The sequence below is a fragment of the Gadus morhua genome, chromosome 11 (assembly GCF_902167405.1).
Source record: "Gadus morhua chromosome 11, gadMor3.0, whole genome shotgun sequence".
In the NCBI taxonomy this organism is placed as follows: domain Eukaryota; kingdom Metazoa; phylum Chordata; class Actinopteri; order Gadiformes; family Gadidae; genus Gadus; species Gadus morhua.
In genome coordinates, this window is record NC_044058.1 from 23,813,303 (window position 1) to 23,832,552 (window position 19,250).

General features: G+C 43.4%; 2 protein-coding genes across 5 annotated transcripts; one reads left to right on the forward strand and one right to left on the reverse strand.

Annotated features, from left to right (window-relative positions):
* Nucleotides 1-1,174: 1,174 nt before the first annotated feature.
* On the forward strand, nucleotides 1,175-9,291 carry LOC115554031 (protein Jumonji). Of its 3 annotated transcripts, none has more exons than XM_030370621.1 (8): nucleotides 1,175-1,564; nucleotides 2,168-2,301; nucleotides 2,448-3,102; nucleotides 3,407-3,530; nucleotides 4,430-4,593; nucleotides 5,005-5,139; nucleotides 5,728-6,032; nucleotides 6,855-9,291. In XM_030370621.1, the coding sequence occupies exons 2-8, from the start codon at nucleotides 2,257-2,259 to the stop codon at nucleotides 8,247-8,249; spliced, it is 2,823 nt and encodes a 940-aa protein (XP_030226481.1). In that variant the 5' UTR covers nucleotides 1,175-1,564; nucleotides 2,168-2,256; the 3' UTR covers nucleotides 8,250-9,291. The 3 variants fall into 3 exon arrangements, with proteins under 3 accessions (XP_030226481.1, XP_030226482.1, XP_030226483.1); XM_030370622.1 differs by having other exon boundaries at nucleotides 4,475-4,593; XM_030370623.1 differs by having other exon boundaries at nucleotides 4,535-4,593.
* A 522-nt stretch (nucleotides 9,292-9,813) lies between these two features.
* On the reverse strand, nucleotides 9,814-15,486 carry dtnbp1a (dystrobrevin binding protein 1a). 2 transcript variants are annotated; one of them, XM_030370625.1, is made up of 10 exons: nucleotides 15,067-15,486; nucleotides 14,546-14,593; nucleotides 14,157-14,207; nucleotides 13,630-13,690; nucleotides 13,060-13,192; nucleotides 12,246-12,378; nucleotides 12,114-12,136; nucleotides 11,590-11,736; nucleotides 11,321-11,455; nucleotides 9,814-10,497 (listed from the first exon to the last, which is right to left on the reverse strand). In XM_030370625.1, exons 1-10 carry the CDS (start codon nucleotides 15,081-15,083, stop codon nucleotides 10,220-10,222), a joined length of 1,026 nt encoding a protein of 341 aa, XP_030226485.1. In that variant the 5' UTR covers nucleotides 15,084-15,486; the 3' UTR covers nucleotides 9,814-10,219. The 2 variants fall into 2 exon arrangements, with proteins under 2 accessions (XP_030226485.1, XP_030226484.1); XM_030370624.1 differs by having other exon boundaries at nucleotides 15,157-15,485.
* Nucleotides 15,487-19,250: the final 3,764 nt, after the last annotated feature.

Sequence of the window (19,250 nt, forward strand, 5' to 3'; positions counted from 1 at the left end):
TATAGTATAATTCCATAGACTTAAAATACATGCTTTTATGATGCTTCAAATGTGATAGAACTTCACTATAAATACTTTTAACATAATAGCACACTTTAAAAGTATTAAAGACTGTCAGAAAGATTTAAAAATATTACTAAGACATGCTAGGATAAAAGTAATGAGTATGATAACAAAATATGTTTTAAAAATACACTTCTACACTATTATCAACTGGACTGTAATGCCTATATGCAAGTATATATTTCGAACACACTGGTGATACAATAAAATTGCACTAAAAGAGTGTTTTGAAAGCGAACAAAACAAGATTTTCACTAGTGTACTTCAGTACACTGAGTATGCAAAGAAGATTTCGGCAGAGACGCACAGTTGAAGGGGAGGAGGTGATTGGAAAAGTCTAAGGACATCTGGTGGACAGGGGGAGAATGAACACTAAACAACAAAAACACAGTCAGAGATCACTGTGGGAGAGGCTTTCAACAAGAACAGACTGATCTGTAGAGGGAAACATAATGTGAACCTGCCAGATCAGCATGGTATCAAGAGGAGCAACTATAATTGAACCATAGTGCCACTACACTGTGTTCCTCCACCTGCATAACCAATGAAAGCAAAGGGGGTACGGCCCAATTTGTTAACACTGACTAAACAGATTAATCATGAATGATATTAATGAAAGGTAAATTATAAGATGGAATGAATCCCTTGCAATAACAAAAGGAGGTCAAGAGGATTTTCGGATAAGAAATTACCGAATGAAGCCAATTTAATGAAGTCAAAAGAATGCTATTGAAAAGATGCAAAATAAACATGGGATAGGTAAAGTAGGAGTTTAAATAATTAATTAATCTAAAGCAAGATTAATTATATGTTTTAGAGGTAAATTGTTCAATTCATTAAGAATAGAGTTGACTAAAGAGAATCTGTTTGAAGTTAGTGACAGTTGAAGGGAATAATGTTTAATTTGCAGGTGATAAAAATCTATTTATAGGATTTCATAAGCCTACTCCTGAAAAATGATATGCCATCTAAATACAGCCTATACATTCTTAATTGTTGCCGATAGCCTTAGAGAATGTTAACCGTGGCCAACTAATTTACCAATTCATGCCTTCATCTAGTCAGCCTCCCCTCATCGCCACTACCCACCCGCACGCCGACAACCACAGGCGCGCGCGCGCACACGCAAACACACGCACACTCAGACACGCTCACAAACACACGCTCAGTTGAACAGCCACGCTCGAGCACCAACTACCATGGGACACTGCAGGGAAGGGAACCACTAGCAGGTTGGCTGAGGAAGCCATGCGGCCAGCTCCGTGGCACTTTTGGACTGTCGTGTGAATCAAGCGAGTCGTTGTGGTGCGGTCCGGTGACCGCTCAGTCGGCCTTCATAGCGGGTCCGAACGAATCCTTCCGCCTGCAGGGATAGTGTAGGCCAGTGCGCCCATGTAGCAGTTCTACCAGCGTGGCAGTAGACACCGATGAAAGACCCCGTACAGCCAGCAGTACTGCATGTGGTTGTATCATGACGTGACACTGTATCGACCCGCACTAGGTATGTACCTCAATATAATCAGCTTTTTTGCGTTAGCTACAGTACCTTCAATGTGGGCCAGCGGTCCGACGCTGAACAGCGACAGTTCGTCCGAAACATTTTGTGCCATTTTAAAGGGGAGTGTTTAAAGGGGAGTCCAGCCCGATATTAATAGATTTTTTTAAATCGGAGATAGCTTTCTATTCATATTGTGTAACGCTACAGCCTGGTAGATACGGTGACAGTGATGCTGGCGACGGCACGATGGTGATAGCCTGGGAGTTGTAGACTATGCAGTGACATGAACGCTGAAAGGGAAAATAATACACTAGGCACAAATTGGCGTTGAAGTACCTCACCAATTCGCCATAGCCCTGCCTTGGTTATTGTGAATGAACAAACGTTTTGTTTGATTAACAAGTAGACCGTTGACGGCCTATACGTATTTCCATAGCTGAAGTCGGCTGCATTGTTCGCTGTAACGGTGCAACGTGATGTTTTCCCCATCAACATTTGCAGTGTTATAATATTTTGTAGATCTCGATTAGGACTATGCCTCAACAATAGGGCTCCCTTAGGTACCTATTTAATTCTTCATATTCCTCCTTTTGTTTTGTGGAGCAGAGCTGTTGTAGTCAGGACTGGGGTCCAGTGGACAGAGAACAGGTGGTGGAGGCCTGGCATAGAGGGAAAGTTGCCACTCCCTCTGCAGGATGAACACAGACAGGCCAAAACGCAAAATCATTCGGAAGAGATATGTGAGTACAATCCTCGGTAAAATCCCTAAAAGTAAAACCTAACTATGTCTTAGCCTGTGTCATACAATATCAAGTTTAGTGGTTAACTTAACGGGATATGGTGTGTGTGTGTGTGTGTGTGTGTGCGTGTGTGCGCGTGCTCGCAGGACGTCAGCGACGGGATGCCGTGGTGCGAGGAGCGCATGGTCCAGAAGGTTCTCTTCCTGTCCCTGAAGGAGTTCAGGGACGCCAGGCGCCCAAGCACCCAGGGGCCACACCGACCGAGGCCCGGGGCCGCGGCACAGGATCAGCAGAGGACACCGCGGCCGAAGCCAGGATCGCACGCACGCACAAAAAACAAGGCACCTGTCTCCCAAGATGGGCCAAAACCAAAGCAGGGTCGCTGGCAAACACACGCGCTGGAAAACCCCGAGGAGGAGCTAGCACTGCCACAGATTGCCCCGGACACCTGTTCGCCCCAAGGCAAACGCCACGGCCTTCAAACCGCACAGATGCTCGTCGAGGTCCTGCCAGCAGCCAAGCTCGCACGTCGAAGACCAGCGACAGGCGCGCCACAGAACAGCCACTCGCTAGCGGGCGTTGCCGTCGCTCAGCCCAGAACACTGCGCTCACACAGAGCACAGAGCCTTCTCGCGTTCTTGAACACGTCCAAGCCACAGCGCGCGGCTCCGCCGACCCCGCAGGACACCCGCCCGAAATGCGAGGAAGGGCTGAACGGCACTCGTGTCGCGCAAAGCACGTCCACGCAGACGGTCCCCACCAGGATTCTGAGGTCCCACACACCTACCGCCCGCCTCAATGGTAAACGCCACCATTCACAGAGAGATTCATGTTGGATTTCGCTGTGTATAGTCATATTGTTTTGATGTATATGTAGTATTAAATGTTTTACCGATTGGAGAACATATATGATGATTAAACTCTATCTGTATTACACGACTATATCAGCTGTTATCAACTACAAATAGGTTTAGAGTCAGATTAGATCATTCATTAATGCATTGGTCATGAATTTAGCAATGAGCTATTGATCTTAAAAATCATTGACGTGCCATTCAAATTTAAGAGTACATTATTCATAACATACTTTTTCTCTCCATACAAGGTGCTCCCAGACAGGTTCCAGCTCTGCTATCCACCAATGAGAGACAGGGACTGACCCTGCAGGCCTATCATCAGCATCGTCACGGCAACATGGGTCATGGTAGAGATGACCCGGCCAACCAGAGGTGAGCTGCTCCGAAACATTTGTTGCTTTTGTTCTACAGATGTGTACATACGTCTATGGTGCCGCTGTGTCTCTATTTCGAGAATGCCTCAGAAACAAGTGGCAGATGTAGGTAACATGGCGGTGTATGACCACCGCGCAGTGGCCGATTCAGTAGCTAGCATAACCAGGTACCTACATTTCAAGGAAGCATCGGTCTCTGTTCCTAGGTCGCAGTAGGATGGCCCATAAGACTGTAAGATAATAAATGAATTTGTCAATGTAACGTTTCTTTTACCGTTGTCTTGTTTCCCTCACTTTACACATTTTAGCAAGGCTAAAAAAAATAGCTAGCAGAGTGACTTTTACATCACTGCCCATAGTCAATAGACCAACGACCAGCTTTTTTTTGTCGATGTGCTGCTACCTGGTTAGGCTGTCTCACTTTGAACCACTTTTACGACGAAGTATCTAACAAGGAAGCTTCCTGAGTAGGTACGTAAGGAAGCTTCCTGAGTAGGTACGTAAGGAAGCTTCCTGAGTAGGTGTCGAGGTTATAGGAATCCTCCTTGCCGTAGAGATAAATCCTTTGGGTCGGATTGAAGAACAAAAAACACCTTGTTAAACTCTGTACTGACCTGTGCAAACCTGCGATGCTCCTCAAGTGCTCTTGAAAGGACCCTGTCCAACTACAACACTTTCAACCTATCTTCAAACTTACAATTTGATATCCATTCCATTCTTCACATTTGCCACCTGAACTCATGTGGTCTTATACACATTACACTAAGGCGTCCTACTAGAATGGGCGCATGTGTCCGGTGTGTATGTGTGTGTGTATATGTATGTGTGTGTGCGTGCATGTGTGCACGCGCGGGTGTGTGTGTGTGTGTGTGTGTGTGTGTGTGTGTGTTTCTGCAGGCCGAAGCTTCAGGCTCAGAGAAAGTTTGCACATTCTCCTCCCAGTTCTCCAGGACCTTTAGTGTCGCCTTCCTCCACACATAACAACAGCTCTTCCACCTCCAGCTGCCTGACGAGACGCCGTCCCAAAACAGAAGACTTTCTTTCTTTTCTTTGTTTGAGAGGTGTGCACACACACACACACGCACACGCACACACACACACACAGAGTTATTATTAAGTTACAAGTTATAGTCAACACAAAATAAAACTTTTGGATGCACTTTATAGATAGACTGATTGTTGTTATGTTTATTTTATGTACGCTTTTGCATAAATATGCATTTCCATCTTGAGTCAAGCAACTGAGACAAACAATTACTATGGAAATAAACGTAATTTACAGCCTTAATCTGAATAAACACTTTGCATTAGAAAAGGCCAATGCCATTTAAACTCCCATACCTTTACATTTACATTTGCAATCGCTAGGCTAACCAATTCCCCGTGTTACAGCAATGATGGCAACTACTGCAGTTGCTACACAGTTAAGTACTAACCTTTGATTCTAGCATTGTATTTCTCTTTCTCCACAGGTTCTGTGGCATTGCCGAACAGCATGGCCGTCTTAGGTAGTTGCCGGAAAAAGGAATCCGCTGTCACTTCATGTCTTCCCAGCAGTCTAGGGCGGCCGACGGAGAAAGGCAGGACTACAGCCTTCAGGAGAAAAGGTAACTTGTTGTCTGAAGTGAGCACAAATCTCAATCTTGCCAGAAATTTCAACAATAGTAACATAGCCCTTTTACCATTTTGGAATCTCTCTCTATTCTGATAAGAGAGATTCACTGAAATAAAAATAATTGTGCCTGTTTTGAAACTATAATGATTATGCATCATGCTAGAGATTATGATATTAAGGGTTTCCCGCAGAAAATGTGTGAGTTAAGGTAGTGGGGTTCAGGGAGACCATTTATTTATTTATTTTTATAATTTCATGCAAGCTGTAAGACTGTTTCCCTGAAGCCTGATCTAAACACAGAGAGCGAATGAGGTTGGATTTTGTATAATATTTACAATTAAACTTCGTAGTTAGGGCAGCAGACGTGTGTTGCTTAGGCGGCCGCCTAAGCTGTAAAGTGCTGTGGAAAACCCTGGTATGAGATTAAGGTATATGGTACCGGTAACAAGGAATGCCACCCTTAGCCGAGTCGATCGCGAGTTTACTTCAGTTCCAGATCTGCAGCTTGATGTGACTCAAGACGACCCTCAAACCTCTCCTTCTAACTTGAGTCTGTTCCTCCCTCCCTATCCATCCGCAGCCCGCCACGGCATGGCCCCCAGGCCGCTGAGGAGGCTGGGGGTGGCGGCCCTCCTCCTCCGGGGGGCCGGAGACACGGAGGCCGCCGGCAAGCGGAGATACGGACTGTGTTCCAACGCCGCCGCCGCCGCCGCCTCCTTCGCTCCGAGGAAACTGAGCCTAAGGGAAAGGAAGATGAGGGAGGGGAAAGGAGAAGGGAAGCCGACGGGGAACGGTGGAAGAGAGAAGAGGGCAGGGGGGAGAGTCGAGGGGAGGAGGAAGAGAGAGCCGGTTCGTGTCCTGCGACCTCGCCAGCTCTCTCTGCAGGTGAGGGGTACTGCAACATTACAACCGTACGTCAGGACAAGATTATACCTGGCCGGTCTTACGTAGTCAAAGTAGAGAGGCCATCTGAATTTGGCGTTTTAACAAAGAAAACGGGGTTGCCTCTAACTGTACGTTCACACCAAAAGCTGTAAAAGATGCAAAATCGCAGAATACCACAAAACGCAACACTGTCCGAAATATTATTTTCTCATGCACCATGATGAAGGAACAAATGTGTGGTAGAAACTAGGAACTAAAGTTCTCACGTATGTTTATTGGGACCAACGCCGGCGAGAGACATCTAAATTCTGATTGGCTGGCGGTCATTTACAGCCGAAACGCTACTAGCTCATTTGCATAGAGTTGAGCTGTTTTCAACTCTCATTTACAGCTTTACAGCTTTAAAAGTTATCGCTCAAGCGTGTGAACGCACAGTAAGGCTAAGAGCAATTCATGGTGGACGGGGGTTGTTTGATGGCAGGATGATGACCTTTCTAATGTTGATTGGCTACACTGCAATCAGAAGTTGAACAACTTCCTTGAAGCTGCAATCAGCAATCTTTGCTGTCATACAACCACTAAACTCACCTTGCTAAACTTTACTAACACACTCCACCACAGTTTGGAGAGAATATTTTGTTTGGCCACTCTTAGACTAACCAAAAGGTATCCATTGCAGTTTTGCAGAAATGTATTTTTAACCACAAGTCCTAAGAAAGGTCAGAAAGCTGAGATTGCTCCATTGGACCAACATGGAACAGTTTTCACTTAACCTGAGCACATAGAAATTGAAGTGCTTTATTTTTGCTCTTCCTGTCATAGGTTGCCATGGTGACTGGGCTCTCTGATCAACACACTTCCTATGTACTACAAGCGCCGCCAATCAAGTCTAAATCGACCAATAGCAGCAGACGTTCCGGACCCTATTCTAGGGAGAGCAAAGCTAGTTTGCCCAGAAGGCCCCATGTGAGCATTAAACACCACATTACCCGTAGAAACCTAAAAACATACACAAATCACAGAATGCCTCAGAACCAGCATGGCACTTGCAACCACAGAATTGCCTCTGTTCATCATTGCCAACTCAGGAACCTTGCATGTTCCCAATCTTCAAGGGAGAACTCTGCCAGGACCCCAGTCAAAACACCAGGCCCGAACAGAATGCTTTATGCAAATCCAGCAGCTAATAGCTCAGCTATGAGGCACCCAAACAAACGCGTCAGTGAGCATTCTGGGGTCGTGAGACTGTCCAGGAGAATGAGAGGCCTTCCACCAGATACCGGTCTTAATCTTTTAAACGCTCTATTTGCAATGCCAAGCAACAACTGCATGAACCTGAGGAACGGCCAGATACAGCAACACAAAGGCTCCAAGATGACGTTGCATGGCATACAACGCGGCACCGAGGTCCTCCGAGAGAGGCTGGGGTTTGACCCCAAGGCTCCCAAAAGGGAGACGAGGCTCGACCGCGGTGTCGGAGCCCGTGAAGCAGCGGAGGACAGCATCAGGTGTGCGGAGGACGTGGCGGTGGGAGACACGGTGTCGACGCAGGGGACCGTAGGTAAGAGCGGGGTGGACAGGGACACTGAGGAGATTGGTAAGGACGGTGACTGTCTTTTCAGCGAGGACGGGAAGGACATCTGCCAACAGCCGTTAGGAAGAGATGGACGGGAAGTCAGCGGTCGTCTTGTTGAGGGCGAACAACAGACCCCGGGCTGCGCTAGTCTGGACAGATTGAGGAGCAGGAAAATGATGTGCGAGGCAGATCACAGGAGCTGCGGCGACACTAGTGAGGTTGTGTTGTGTCAAGGCCACGTCGATAGCTCCGCAGAAGAGGACAACGGCGATGTAGCTTCAGTCCCATCCAAACCAGCACCACCTACAAGGACTGTCACCAGAGCGGCAGTGGCCAAGGCCAATGCGGCAAATACATCGTTAACGTATACCAGTGTAGATTCAGGTGAAAGAACAAACTGTTCTGCCAGGGGTGCTAAGCCAAATCACAACAGCACAAACAAATTCACAAGTGCAGCCAACTGTCCCTTCGACAATACCAACCGGGGGACCTCTAAGGAGTCATTCAATGCTCTCAGTAAGAACTTATCAAAGGGCACTGCTCCAAACGGCAGGAATCCTAACACCACTTCCAAAGGGCCAATAAAGCCTTCTACCTCTGTCGCTAAGACCAGAACGAGCCCTAGGAACCTGAAGCCGTAGTGTTGCCACACATCCCTTGTGGGATGAGGCTTTATACGACATGGCAATGTCACCTTTGCCTAGTACCTTTGGGGGTATTATAGTGAACACTGATTTGTAAGTGATAATATGGAATTGCATGTAAACTGGTTTTGCCAGTTCTCAATCCTACTTTTTCTTGTTCAATGGCAGCTACTATCTGTATTCTTCTGGTGACCAGTCAATTTGAGACCAATTTGACGTGTAAAGAACAATTTCTTTGGGCATAACTTGATCTGATGTAACACACTGTTTGGACTCAAGCTTTTTATTATTTTTTACATTAAAATGAATGTGAAAGGGAAAGGCACATGAGTCAAATAGAAAGGATGTAGATAAGTATTTCAAACAAAATATTTAATACAAAAAAACATTCTACGGAAATCTTTTAACTTGATCTTTCATACATTCTACTTGAACATTCGATATAACAAGCTCAGCTATTACAGGTCAATTGAATTCCTGTAAGCAACTGCATTCTAGTGAGGAAAGGGAGAGTTATGTTAGAATTATATTAGTGATAGACTGACTATTGACTCAAAAGTGATGCATTGGTTTATTGCCTTTAGGGCAACATATTTAAACAACAGGAATCATACTAATCAAACCACTTTCGACTCCATATGTACATCATCATTGATTGTCCTTTGTACAAGTTGGCCTGTTTAGTTATGTTTACCTTTTAGTCATTGGAATTTACAATATACCTTCTAAAGGAAAAAATCTCAAGCCTCAACATTGACACACAAACCGTGTTTACATTACAGAGTAGAAATGTGTACTTTGATTAAAATATAAAACATTTTTTTCAAAAATAAATGTCTCACCGTGAATAAATTATTGCAATTGGGTGATAGCTCTGTCTGAAATTAACACATCTTGCACAATCTGTTTTAAAAGTGATCTAGTATGAGCAAGAAAAGCAAATGTCTTTTGTTGTACTTTGCTGCAATACTTTTTATCTAAATGAGGCGTAGGCGAGTAGTCAAAGTAATTAAATAAAGGTAATTTCTTTGAAATGAAATACTTTTTCCCCTTTTGTTTATTGATGTGTTTCACTACCACAAGCAGTTTGGTTTGGTTAATGTTATTTGCATTTATTGAACAGGTCATAAACATCTAATCTAGCCAGGCTATTGTGGATGTTGGGAGTAAAGTAAAGGTTAGGAAAGGTAAATGTACGTCATTTTTTATAAAACACTCATGACTTCGATCAAAATGCATTGTGCAAATAACACCAACCTTGAAGACTGGTTGGCCTTACCTAGCCATACTCCTATGCAATGGAATGTAGATAAGCAAAGCGTTTTGGTCATGTGCTTTTAATGGTGCTACAGCATACATATGGGAAGACATTTTATACATATGTGGATTATGTAATTATCCTTTGCTTATCCCGAGAGTGGATAACTGACCATATGTTTTTCTATGGTAATAGAAAAAGCTATTTTCTGCTGGCACTAGGCAAGCACAAGCTGGTTACAACATAAACGTAAATATTATCGGCAGTTTATTTTCTGAACCTCTCTCAAACACACACACAGAATCAGGGGTTATTGAATAGAGTTATTTAATAATAAAACAGCCATACATTCCAGATAAGCAGAGCTCCATATCCCCCATGCTCTGGATAGAGAGCTATATCAGGTGGTACGGAAAATATTTAGCTTAGATTTCCAAGACCAGAAATCAACTGATATGGCGTTCAGTGACAAAATGTTGAAATGCTTGCAAAATGGCCACATCTAAACAGAATAACTACAAACGTTAATGCTTGTTAACAGTGTTTTCTCATTTATACTGCACTTAAGGATGCAAGCGTTTTCTTTAGAGGCTTTCAATTCAGTGTACCTTCAGCCTAGCATGATTTTCCTCTTTGAGGGATTCCAGTCTGTAGCGGGCAGCAGACCCACACACGGAAAAACCTTTAAGTTGCTTGGGTCTCCAGTACCCTAGCCAGTGGTTGGATCACCACCAGAGTCACTTTCATCAGAGCTCCTTGGCAAACCATCCTCTGGCAGAACGGCCAACAATGTGTCTGCCTGAATGTCCTCCTCGTCTGATTGGACCAGAGGGATGTCCTCCTCGTCCGATTGGACCGGAGGGACGCTGCTGCCCTCGCTGGCCAACTCCTCGCTGAGCCTGGACTCCTCATCCGGCTCATTGGCAGGATGGGCGTGGCCGGTGGAGGCCCTCAGAGACTCTGAAGACCAGGAATTAACGTCTGGTCCTGATAAGAACCAGGGAAGAAGAGTTAGAGCGCCTGACCCCACTACATCGATGTTCACAGGTCAGGACAGAAAGGAGAAAATATTCACCTTATTTATCGTTGGAAAATCGATGCAAAACAACCAGAAAAGGCTAATTATATCACGATAAATATGATACAAAATGATCCTCCTCTTCTCTTATGTAATTATTATAATATCTTTAATTTGAGCCCCCTAGTGTACATTTAATTCAATCAATGATGGCAATCCCGTGAAGGGCATTGAAAGTATTGAAAGAAATGCTCAGTCTGATTAAAAACCTGGACAGAGGGAGCGCTTGGAGTGAGCCGCCACGAGCGTCCATAGACCAGAAGCTACTGAGCTAGCAGGAGCCGCTACGACCTTCCATAGACCAGAAGCTACTGAGCTAGCGCAGGGAGTTAGCCGCTATGACCTTCAATAGACCAGAAGCTACTGAGCTAGCAGGAGCCTGTAGGACCGCCATGGTTTCTGGGTAGTGTAATTATCTATCACACACTACTGAAAATAATCAATACAATCATTTAGAAACGCATTGGTGTGTACATTTTGCCCTATCTATAGCATTTACGGCAACATTAAGTTCCTTAAATACATTACATCCTCATAAAAAGGTGGCTTAAGTCTTTGCTTTGAGTGAATTCAAGTCATCCGGGAGAGCATCCGGGAGGGACGTGCCTACCCTGCTCCATGCTTCACGGTACGCAAGGGAAGCATCTTGTGAACCATGAAACACACACAGGACAAAAAAAACAGGGAAACACTCTAACACGGACATCAGAACCAACAAGAGGGCGGGCTAACCAGAGGTCAGGGAGGATGTACTGCTGTGGGCGTCATTGGCGCTTGAGTTGAGGAAGTCGTCGAGGGCCTCCAGGTCCGAGGTGTCCGTCACCAGCAGCTGATCCAGAGCACAAACCTGGCCGCCGCTGACCTCCTCTGTGCAAAAGGATGCAAAAAGCGCAGAATGTGTCAACAATACCACGACCTCGATGGGCTCGGTTGCCTAGTCTGTGACTTGAGCATTGCGATTCCTCTTTTCCCCCGGGCGAGCGCTCGGGTCCGAACCTCACCCTGGAGCTGCAGGTACCCCGTCGACAGGTAGCGCTGCATGTCGTGTTTGAACGCCTCCTCGTGGATCCTCTGCTGCTCCTTCAGCTTGAGCTGCGCCGCCTGCTCCAGCTCGGCCACCTTCCGGGCGTGGTCCGAGTCCAGCTCCTCTGGAAGGACATGGGAAACCGTTTGACGCGGTCGCTCTCAACGGCCTTCATCCTAGTTTACACTGGGCCTTAGGGTTGGAGCGGGAGAACGGGACAGCTAAAAGCGGAGCCACTCCGATTACTCCAAGCGGTTTCATATCCTATTTATTTGTTATTTGATCCCAGGGCAGGGATCCCCTTTGAATGATTTTAATGTTAAAGTCCCGTTGGTTCGGTCCCAGCGGATGGTTTCGGACACAACGCTGCCAGACTTCTCTCATGCCGGTTCAAAATGTTGCTGCTCGGTTCAAGCTTTAACCCATAACCCATTATAAATAATAGAAAGAAATGTGTACACATTTGTATGCAGGTGGCAATACTCATGATTGACATCTCACCTTTCAGGGCCTCCAGCTCTTTTCTGTTGAAAAACAAACACATGGCAGAAGTTGTTATAGATTATGTTTTGTACTTAATTTAAAACTTAATTGAACTGCTCTTTTCACATCAATTATTTATTAAGACAGTACCTTTTATTTTTCTTATATTTCTCCAGCTGGTTAATGTGATGTTGTTTAAATCTCTGCTGGTCACATTGAGAGCACAGGGTGTCAAGGTAGGCAAGCCTGCTGTCCATTTCTTCAAAGTCTGCTTCTAAATGTGCTGTAGACAGAAGAAAAGTCACAAATGGCCATTATGTTAATTTTAATGTGCCTTTCCCCGGACGTGATTGGTTGCTGCCGGGCGACCTCAACAGTCGCGGCAGCTTGTCTCGGATTTGCAGCTTGCCATTTAGGTCTTCGAATGCTTGTTTGTTACTTGATTGAGGCTCTCGTTAGCTACCTGGGAACTGGGCCAGGGTAAGTTTGTTAGAAGTTATCGAAAACCGACACGCAGTTACACCTTTGTTAAACACTAGGCGCAGGGGTGCTGCTCCTCTCGTGTATTTTGGGAACTTTTCTTTGGTTATATTAATTTCTTTGATTTGGACAGCACCCAATGGCCCTTTTCCTTTTGTAGTTTTGCCTCCTCTGTTTGTGTTTAATTGATTACCCCCAGATCCGGGTTAAATAAACAACTTTAAGTTAACCAAAGACATCTGGTTTTATGTCGCCACCCCTTTCCCTAGCAGGGGACGTAACAGATATTAATATTTCATGATAATTATTCAATATTGGCCTCATATCTCACACTTTTGAATACTTCAAAACTCTGATGAGAAACTCACTGAGGTGTTTGAAAACAGGCTTGTCCATTCTTTCTGATTCCTCAAATTGAAAAAAAAATATTGCCTCACCTGCAAAGGGCAGGTGATGAATAACAGGCTGCCTTTCTTTAGCTTACCTATCCTTCCTGAAGCCGTCTCCAATTGGTCAACGAAGCCTGGTAGACCCTGGATCTGCTCCTGCATCTGTGACATTGCTGTTCTCCTCCTCTCCCAGTGAGCTGACAGCATAACCACATCCCCATCCAGAGCCTGGGAGACAGGGAGAGGTGCATACTGATCATTACCCCAATTTACCTCCACCACGGTAGTATTAACGGCTTTATGTGCATCCTGGGAAATGCATGCACTTCAAAAAGGAGATCACAAGGATTTCTTTCAATAAACCAATAAAAGGGGAAACCAAGAGCACACATTCGTCTGTTTAGGGTCAACATTATAACATTATTATGTGGGAAACAAAAAATTGGTGCAAAATTTGCAAAATTCAGCAGAACTTGAAACCAGCTTGGGATTGCTTAAACAACAACCAACCTGATGGATAACATTACAATAAGGCTCAGGCCAATTGGGACCCAGATCTAGTTTTGCAAATTACCCGTTCTTTAAAATGTATGCTTAAAATGTATACACCCTTGAACATCTTTACACAACCATAGGAGACCATAAGAGAGAGTAATAACCCAAACCTCTGCATTCTGAGCACAGTCCTTGGTTCTTCTATGGAGGATTGCCCAGTTCTCCTCATACCTACACAAAGACACACATTTATTACGTAATAATATTTAAGCTGCAGTTTAATTTGAAAGCAAGATGTTCATTGATGAAACAATGGTTGGCAAGACTGTCGTTTTGAATAGATACTGTCACTAATAACGTCAATCCAAATCACACATTTCTTCCTATCAATTACCAGACATATCTATGCTGCTCTGAAAGCCAAATGGGGTACATCCCAACACTCTAGCAGATTGGGAACCTATAAAATATAATAAAACTAGAAGGCCGTAATAGCTGCCTCATTAACAGCCAAATGATGATACAACAATACACGTCATACATTAGTTACTCTCTCTGTTCATAGTCCAAAGCCTGCTTTGCATCCTCAAGTCTTGTTCGCCATTTATTTTAGGCACAGTAACGCAAATTTGAAGAGACACCGTATTCTCTCAAAAATCCAATCCAACAGTAAGTGAAAGTGTCCTTCAACAATTACCTGTTCAGCAGCTCTAATCCAGCAATGAACTGAGGAGGGAACTCCTGGAATCTAAGGACATTTACAAAGAAATAAAGTATTTACACAGAAATAAGAGAAGACTGGGTGAAATATTGTTTCTGCTAATCACGGCATATTTGAGATATTCTGTTGGCCCATGACAACGCTCAAAAGGAGCACATATATCTATAGATCTATCTATCTAAACATCTGCATCTATCTAAACATCTGCATCTATCTAAACATCTGCATCTATCTAAACATCTACATACATGCATGCCCATACATACATACATGCATGCCCATACATACATACATACATACATACATACATACATACATACATACATACATACATACATACATACATACATACATAACGGGCATACCTGGGTCTTCTCTTGACGTCTTTCGACCTGTCGCCCAAAGTCTTGATTCTTAAAAAGTGAGGGTGAAGACAACGTTGATTATTTCACCTTCCATCAGACACTGCCTTAATGTTTCAAACAGGCGAGTGGTTCAATTATAAATAAAGGAGGACTAAATCTTCTTCAGAATAATTAAAGAAAATACAGAGCAAAAACAATTATCTTGGATCTGATAAACGAGTATGTAATTTACTGCTCACAATACAAGATTAAGTGATTTATCATGTGTCCTGATAAGATTCGGATTTTTTTGTAACGTTTTATCACTTTGAACGTTTTTCATGCAGAGCCCAGGAACCCAAGACAGTCATGTGCTGAATCCAGCATGTGACCAGCATCACCTGAGAGCAGTTAAATAAGCTGTAGGGTTTACTCAAGGCATATTATAGCAAAATACACTATTGATGACCCAGAAGCACGGCGTACTATCAACATACATAACGTGACGGATCATAAATCGGGCTGTTTCTAAGCTGACATACCGTGTATGTCTAAACATCCTTTGCAGACTTCCTTTAATCAAACGAGTTGTTGACGGAAGGCGTAGACATGGGAGTGATTGAGTTTCTTACCCGGACGTTAAATCCTGCTGCACCGTGTGAAGGCGCTCGCGGAAATTCCCCAACATATCTTCCCCGTTTGTGAAACACGTCTGAGTTACTGGAACCAGTAACAAGTAAACACTTGCTGAATTACTGGAACAACCCTAACCTAAGTCTACCCATCAGCCAGTTCAAATGTCGGCTGACGATGAGGTTTTGGTCGTATAGAAGCAATGTCGGAAAGCATTCTGTAATGTCCAACCAGAGTCACGTTAGAGGAAGACAAGGCGACACAAAAACGTTGTGTGTGTGTGTTGTTTACACCGCGGCGTCAATTCGCCAGCCCAAAATGGCTTCTTCTTCTCCATCGTTAATCTTGTGAAGGCTAAGCATCGCTAGTGCATTGCTGCCCTCTATCGTTTCAATAAGTAATAACTGGTAGATTGTAATCATATTTTGGCGACTCCTAGGGGATCGTAGGGGATCCTGTTTTCCTGGGTTTTCAGTTGATGAAATGGGTTTTTGAAATCTATGTTTGTTACTAAGTGGGGTTAATGGGTTCGTGGTGTTATTTAGTTGTGTGTTGTTCAATGCTAACGTGTGTTTAACGTTGTCGCCACCATCACTGACTGTGTCATATTTGTTCATTGGTTGTGCTGTTTTCTCATGCGTTTGTGTGGAATAAGGTGGCCTGCAGTAATGCGGTGTATGGGACGCAGAGCTACAGTTGAGTTAAATCCTGACTCCGTGTGCTTCTTGGTCGCCGCTACAATATCGTATATTTATTGTAAATATACAATGAGCCTCATCCAGCTATCTGGTTTCTACGGAAGAGGATTAGGGCCACACATGTAAAAAAAAATTAAGTTCTGACTTTATTCTCAGAATTCTGAGAAAAAAGTCAGAATTCTGACTTTAATCTCAGAATTCTGAGAATAAAGTCAGAATTCTGACATTAATCTCAGAATTCTGACATTAATCTCAGAATTCTGAGATTAAAGTCAGAATTCTGACTTTAATCTCAGAATTCTGAGATTAAAGTCAGAATTCTGACTTTAATCTCAGAATTCTGAGATAAAAAGTCAGAATTCTGACATTAATCTCAGAATTCTGACATTAATCTCAGAATTCTGAGATTAAAGTCAGAATTCTGACTTTAATCTCAGAATTCTGAGAAAAAAGTCAGAATTCTGACATTAATCTCAGAATTCTGAGAAAAAAGTCAGAATTCTGACTTTTAAGTCAGAACTACGGGTATCTGTAAGGACCAACCTCCGTGGGAGAGACACTTTGCTTTATGCAGTAGGAGGAAACCTATGGAAGTCCAAGAAAGCCACAATCCGGCCCTAGAATGGCGCGGTAAAAGTGCACGTCCCATAGCCAACTCACCAAGCTCACCAAGTCCAGTATTCAGAATTCAAAGCATTTATTCACAAATACGTTCTATTTTTTTGACAAGCGGAGCCGACAGTCCTGTGCAAGTATGCACATTAGCCATGTGCGCCAAACAGAAGATAGACGCAATGTATAGAACTGATTGTTGTGCATTGTTGTGGATTTGTAGGCTGGTTAGTTGTGGTTGTTTGTGGTCTTAGTGAAACAGCTTTGCCTTGGAGTTGGAGAAGTTGGAGTGATTGTGTGAATGTGCGAGAGAGAGCGCACCTGCCGTGGTGATGTTGGGCTTGTTGTTGGCTTATATTTGATCAATGATGTATCTGTCTGATCGTATTAGCTGTAGATGGATGGTTAAATAATGTCACAAGAACGGTCATACTGCAGGCTCTTATTTGCAAATGCACTGATTGTGTGCCTGTCTCCAATATGCTATATACCTGGCATTTATTCAGTTCATGTTCTTCTGAGTGCGCAAGAACTGTGCCAATTATTGTCGTGTTTGCATTGTAATGCACAACTTTGCCCCTCCCTGTTATAAAATAACGTGCATCCCAACAACTTTAGCCAATGCAGGCTCCTATTGCTATACCAGTGTGTTTAACGTGTGTGCGTGTGTGTGTCTGTGTGTGTGTGTGTGTGTGTGTGTGTGTGTGTGTGTGTGTGTGTGTGTGTGTGTGTGTGTGTGTGTGTGTGTGTGTGTGTGTGTGTGTGTGTGTGTGTGTGTGTGCGTGTGTGTGTGTGTTGTCATGTAGGCTATAGATATAGATTTATTGTCTTGGCTTGCTTGCATCCATGAAATATTGTAATGTTATGGCCTAGCTGGCTACTGCATATCGAGAACAATCTGGGGATGAGGGCATCCCCGAATATTGACGGGTATTTCGAACACTGCCATCTCAATATATAGCCTAACATATACAAATATATCAGTGTACTAGACACAAATGTATTTTCCACTAGCTAGTGGTGGTCATTACATTGTAGTGAAACTAGTAAAGACAACACAGCTTTATGTTACGGCGAAACATGGAGGCACTGCAGCTCTAGTCTCGACAATGCGTTACTTTAGTCTGGTATTTCTCTTCACTGATTGGTTAGACAGCCTTCAAACTTAGTGGTCAAGCAAAGAAGAGGGAGGGCTCGTTCTGCATACCTAATAGCCGGAGTGAATAACTAATAGCCGGAGTTAATAACTAATAGCCGGAGTGAATGACTAATAGCCGCGGCTATTAGTCATTCAAAACCGTACGGAATTCTTGCCAAACCGCACAGGTTTTGCACTTTTACCGCGCCATTCTAGGGCCGGATTGTGGCCTTCTTGTCTTTCCATAGGTTTCCTCCTACTGCATAAAGCAAAGTGTCTCTCCCACGGAGGTTGGTCCTTACAGTTACCCGTAGTTCTGACTTTTTTCTCAGAATTCTGAGATTAATGTCAGAATTCTGACTTTTTTCTCAGAATTCTGAGATTAATGTCAGAATTCTGACTTTAATCTCAGAATTCTGAGAAAAAAGTCAGAATTCTGAGATTAAAGTCAGAATTCTGACTTTTTTTCTCGGAATTCTGAGATTAATGTCAGAATTCTGACTTTATTCTCAGAATTCTGAGATTAAAGTCAGAATTCTGACTTTTTTCTCAGAATTCTGAGAATAAAGTCAGAACTTAATTTTTTTTTACATGTGTGGCCCTAATCCTCTTCCGTAGTTTTCCGTGTTAACTCCATTAGTATTTTTTTTTAAATATGAGTAAGCTGAGTCATCTCCGCAAATAGTTATCACTGTTATGTTCATTATGTTCAGTGTATAATGGACATTTCATAAAAACATGTTTGAGGACGTTCTAGGTTGGGGGGGAGGCTCTTTTTATATTAGGTAAAAACATATAAATTGCCGAAATTGAGTGATAGGTTATACAATTAAGAGAAAACAACGGTGGGCCACTTCATAACTAATTTATATATTTTTTTAATTCAATAAATTAATCTTTTTTTTTCTTTTTACAAACCTTAATTTTTGGTGCCCCCCCTCCCCCAGGTAGGCCTACTTGGTGCTCTGCGTATAGGGAGCGGCGGGCCTGGCATATTATCATTGTTTTTATAATAAATTGTATTGATTTATTAGTAAAACATTTATTCTAAAATGACTGCTTAACAAGTTTCATTAAACTCTCTCATTGATGATAACAAGTCCAGATACAGATCCACTCTCACTGAGGAACACTTAACCACATCAGGAATACCCAGTGGTGTAGTCTACGTGATACGCAGGTATACGCCGTATACCCACTTGGAACGCACCAGGATTTGCGTATACCCACTTATAAATGTGCGCGGATACGTATCAATCGTCTTGTGACAGATCTTTCACTTCTGTGTTTATTTTTCGCAAATACCGATTGGGTATAACTGCAATAAAATACTTTTAGCAGGGGAAGTTATCTCCTACATTCAACATTCATAAGATTCCCCCTGCGCGCTCGCGCTCTGCCCTGTCTCCGTTACGAAGCGCGAAGCTGCCCCTGCATCTCTGCATGTTAGTTGGCGGGCCGAGCCCCTACTTCTCGCGCTATGATTAGCAACCCACACAGATTGAAAGTTAAACCTGGGAACAATTGGCATAACAGTTAAAACAACTGGATAAAACGATAAAAAACACAACACAAACACTTAAAGAGTCCCAGGCTACATGCTACAATAACATTCAACATTACAATATGAAAAGCAAACTACACA

Coding starts and splice junctions, on each gene's coding strand:
- dtnbp1a (XM_030370624.1), bottom strand. CDS start 15,212: ATGTTGGGGAATTTCCGCGAGCGCCTTCACACGGTGCAGCAGGATTTA. Junction 13,193..13,629: donor ACTGTGCTCAGAATGCAGAG/GTTTGGGTTATT, acceptor CCTGTCTCCCAG/GCTCTGGATGGGGATGTGGT. Junction 10,498..11,320: donor TACATCCTCCCTGACCTCTG/GTTAGCCCGCCC, acceptor GGTTCTTATCAG/GACCAGACGTTAATTCCTGG.
- LOC115554031 (XM_030370621.1), top strand. CDS start 2,257: ATGAACACAGACAGGCCAAAACGCAAAATCATTCGGAAGAGATAT. Junction 3,103..3,406: donor ACCTACCGCCCGCCTCAATG/GTAAACGCCACC, acceptor TCTCCATACAAG/GTGCTCCCAGACAGGTTCCA. Junction 3,531..4,429: donor GATGACCCGGCCAACCAGAG/GTGAGCTGCTCC, acceptor GTGTTTCTGCAG/GCCGAAGCTTCAGGCTCAGA.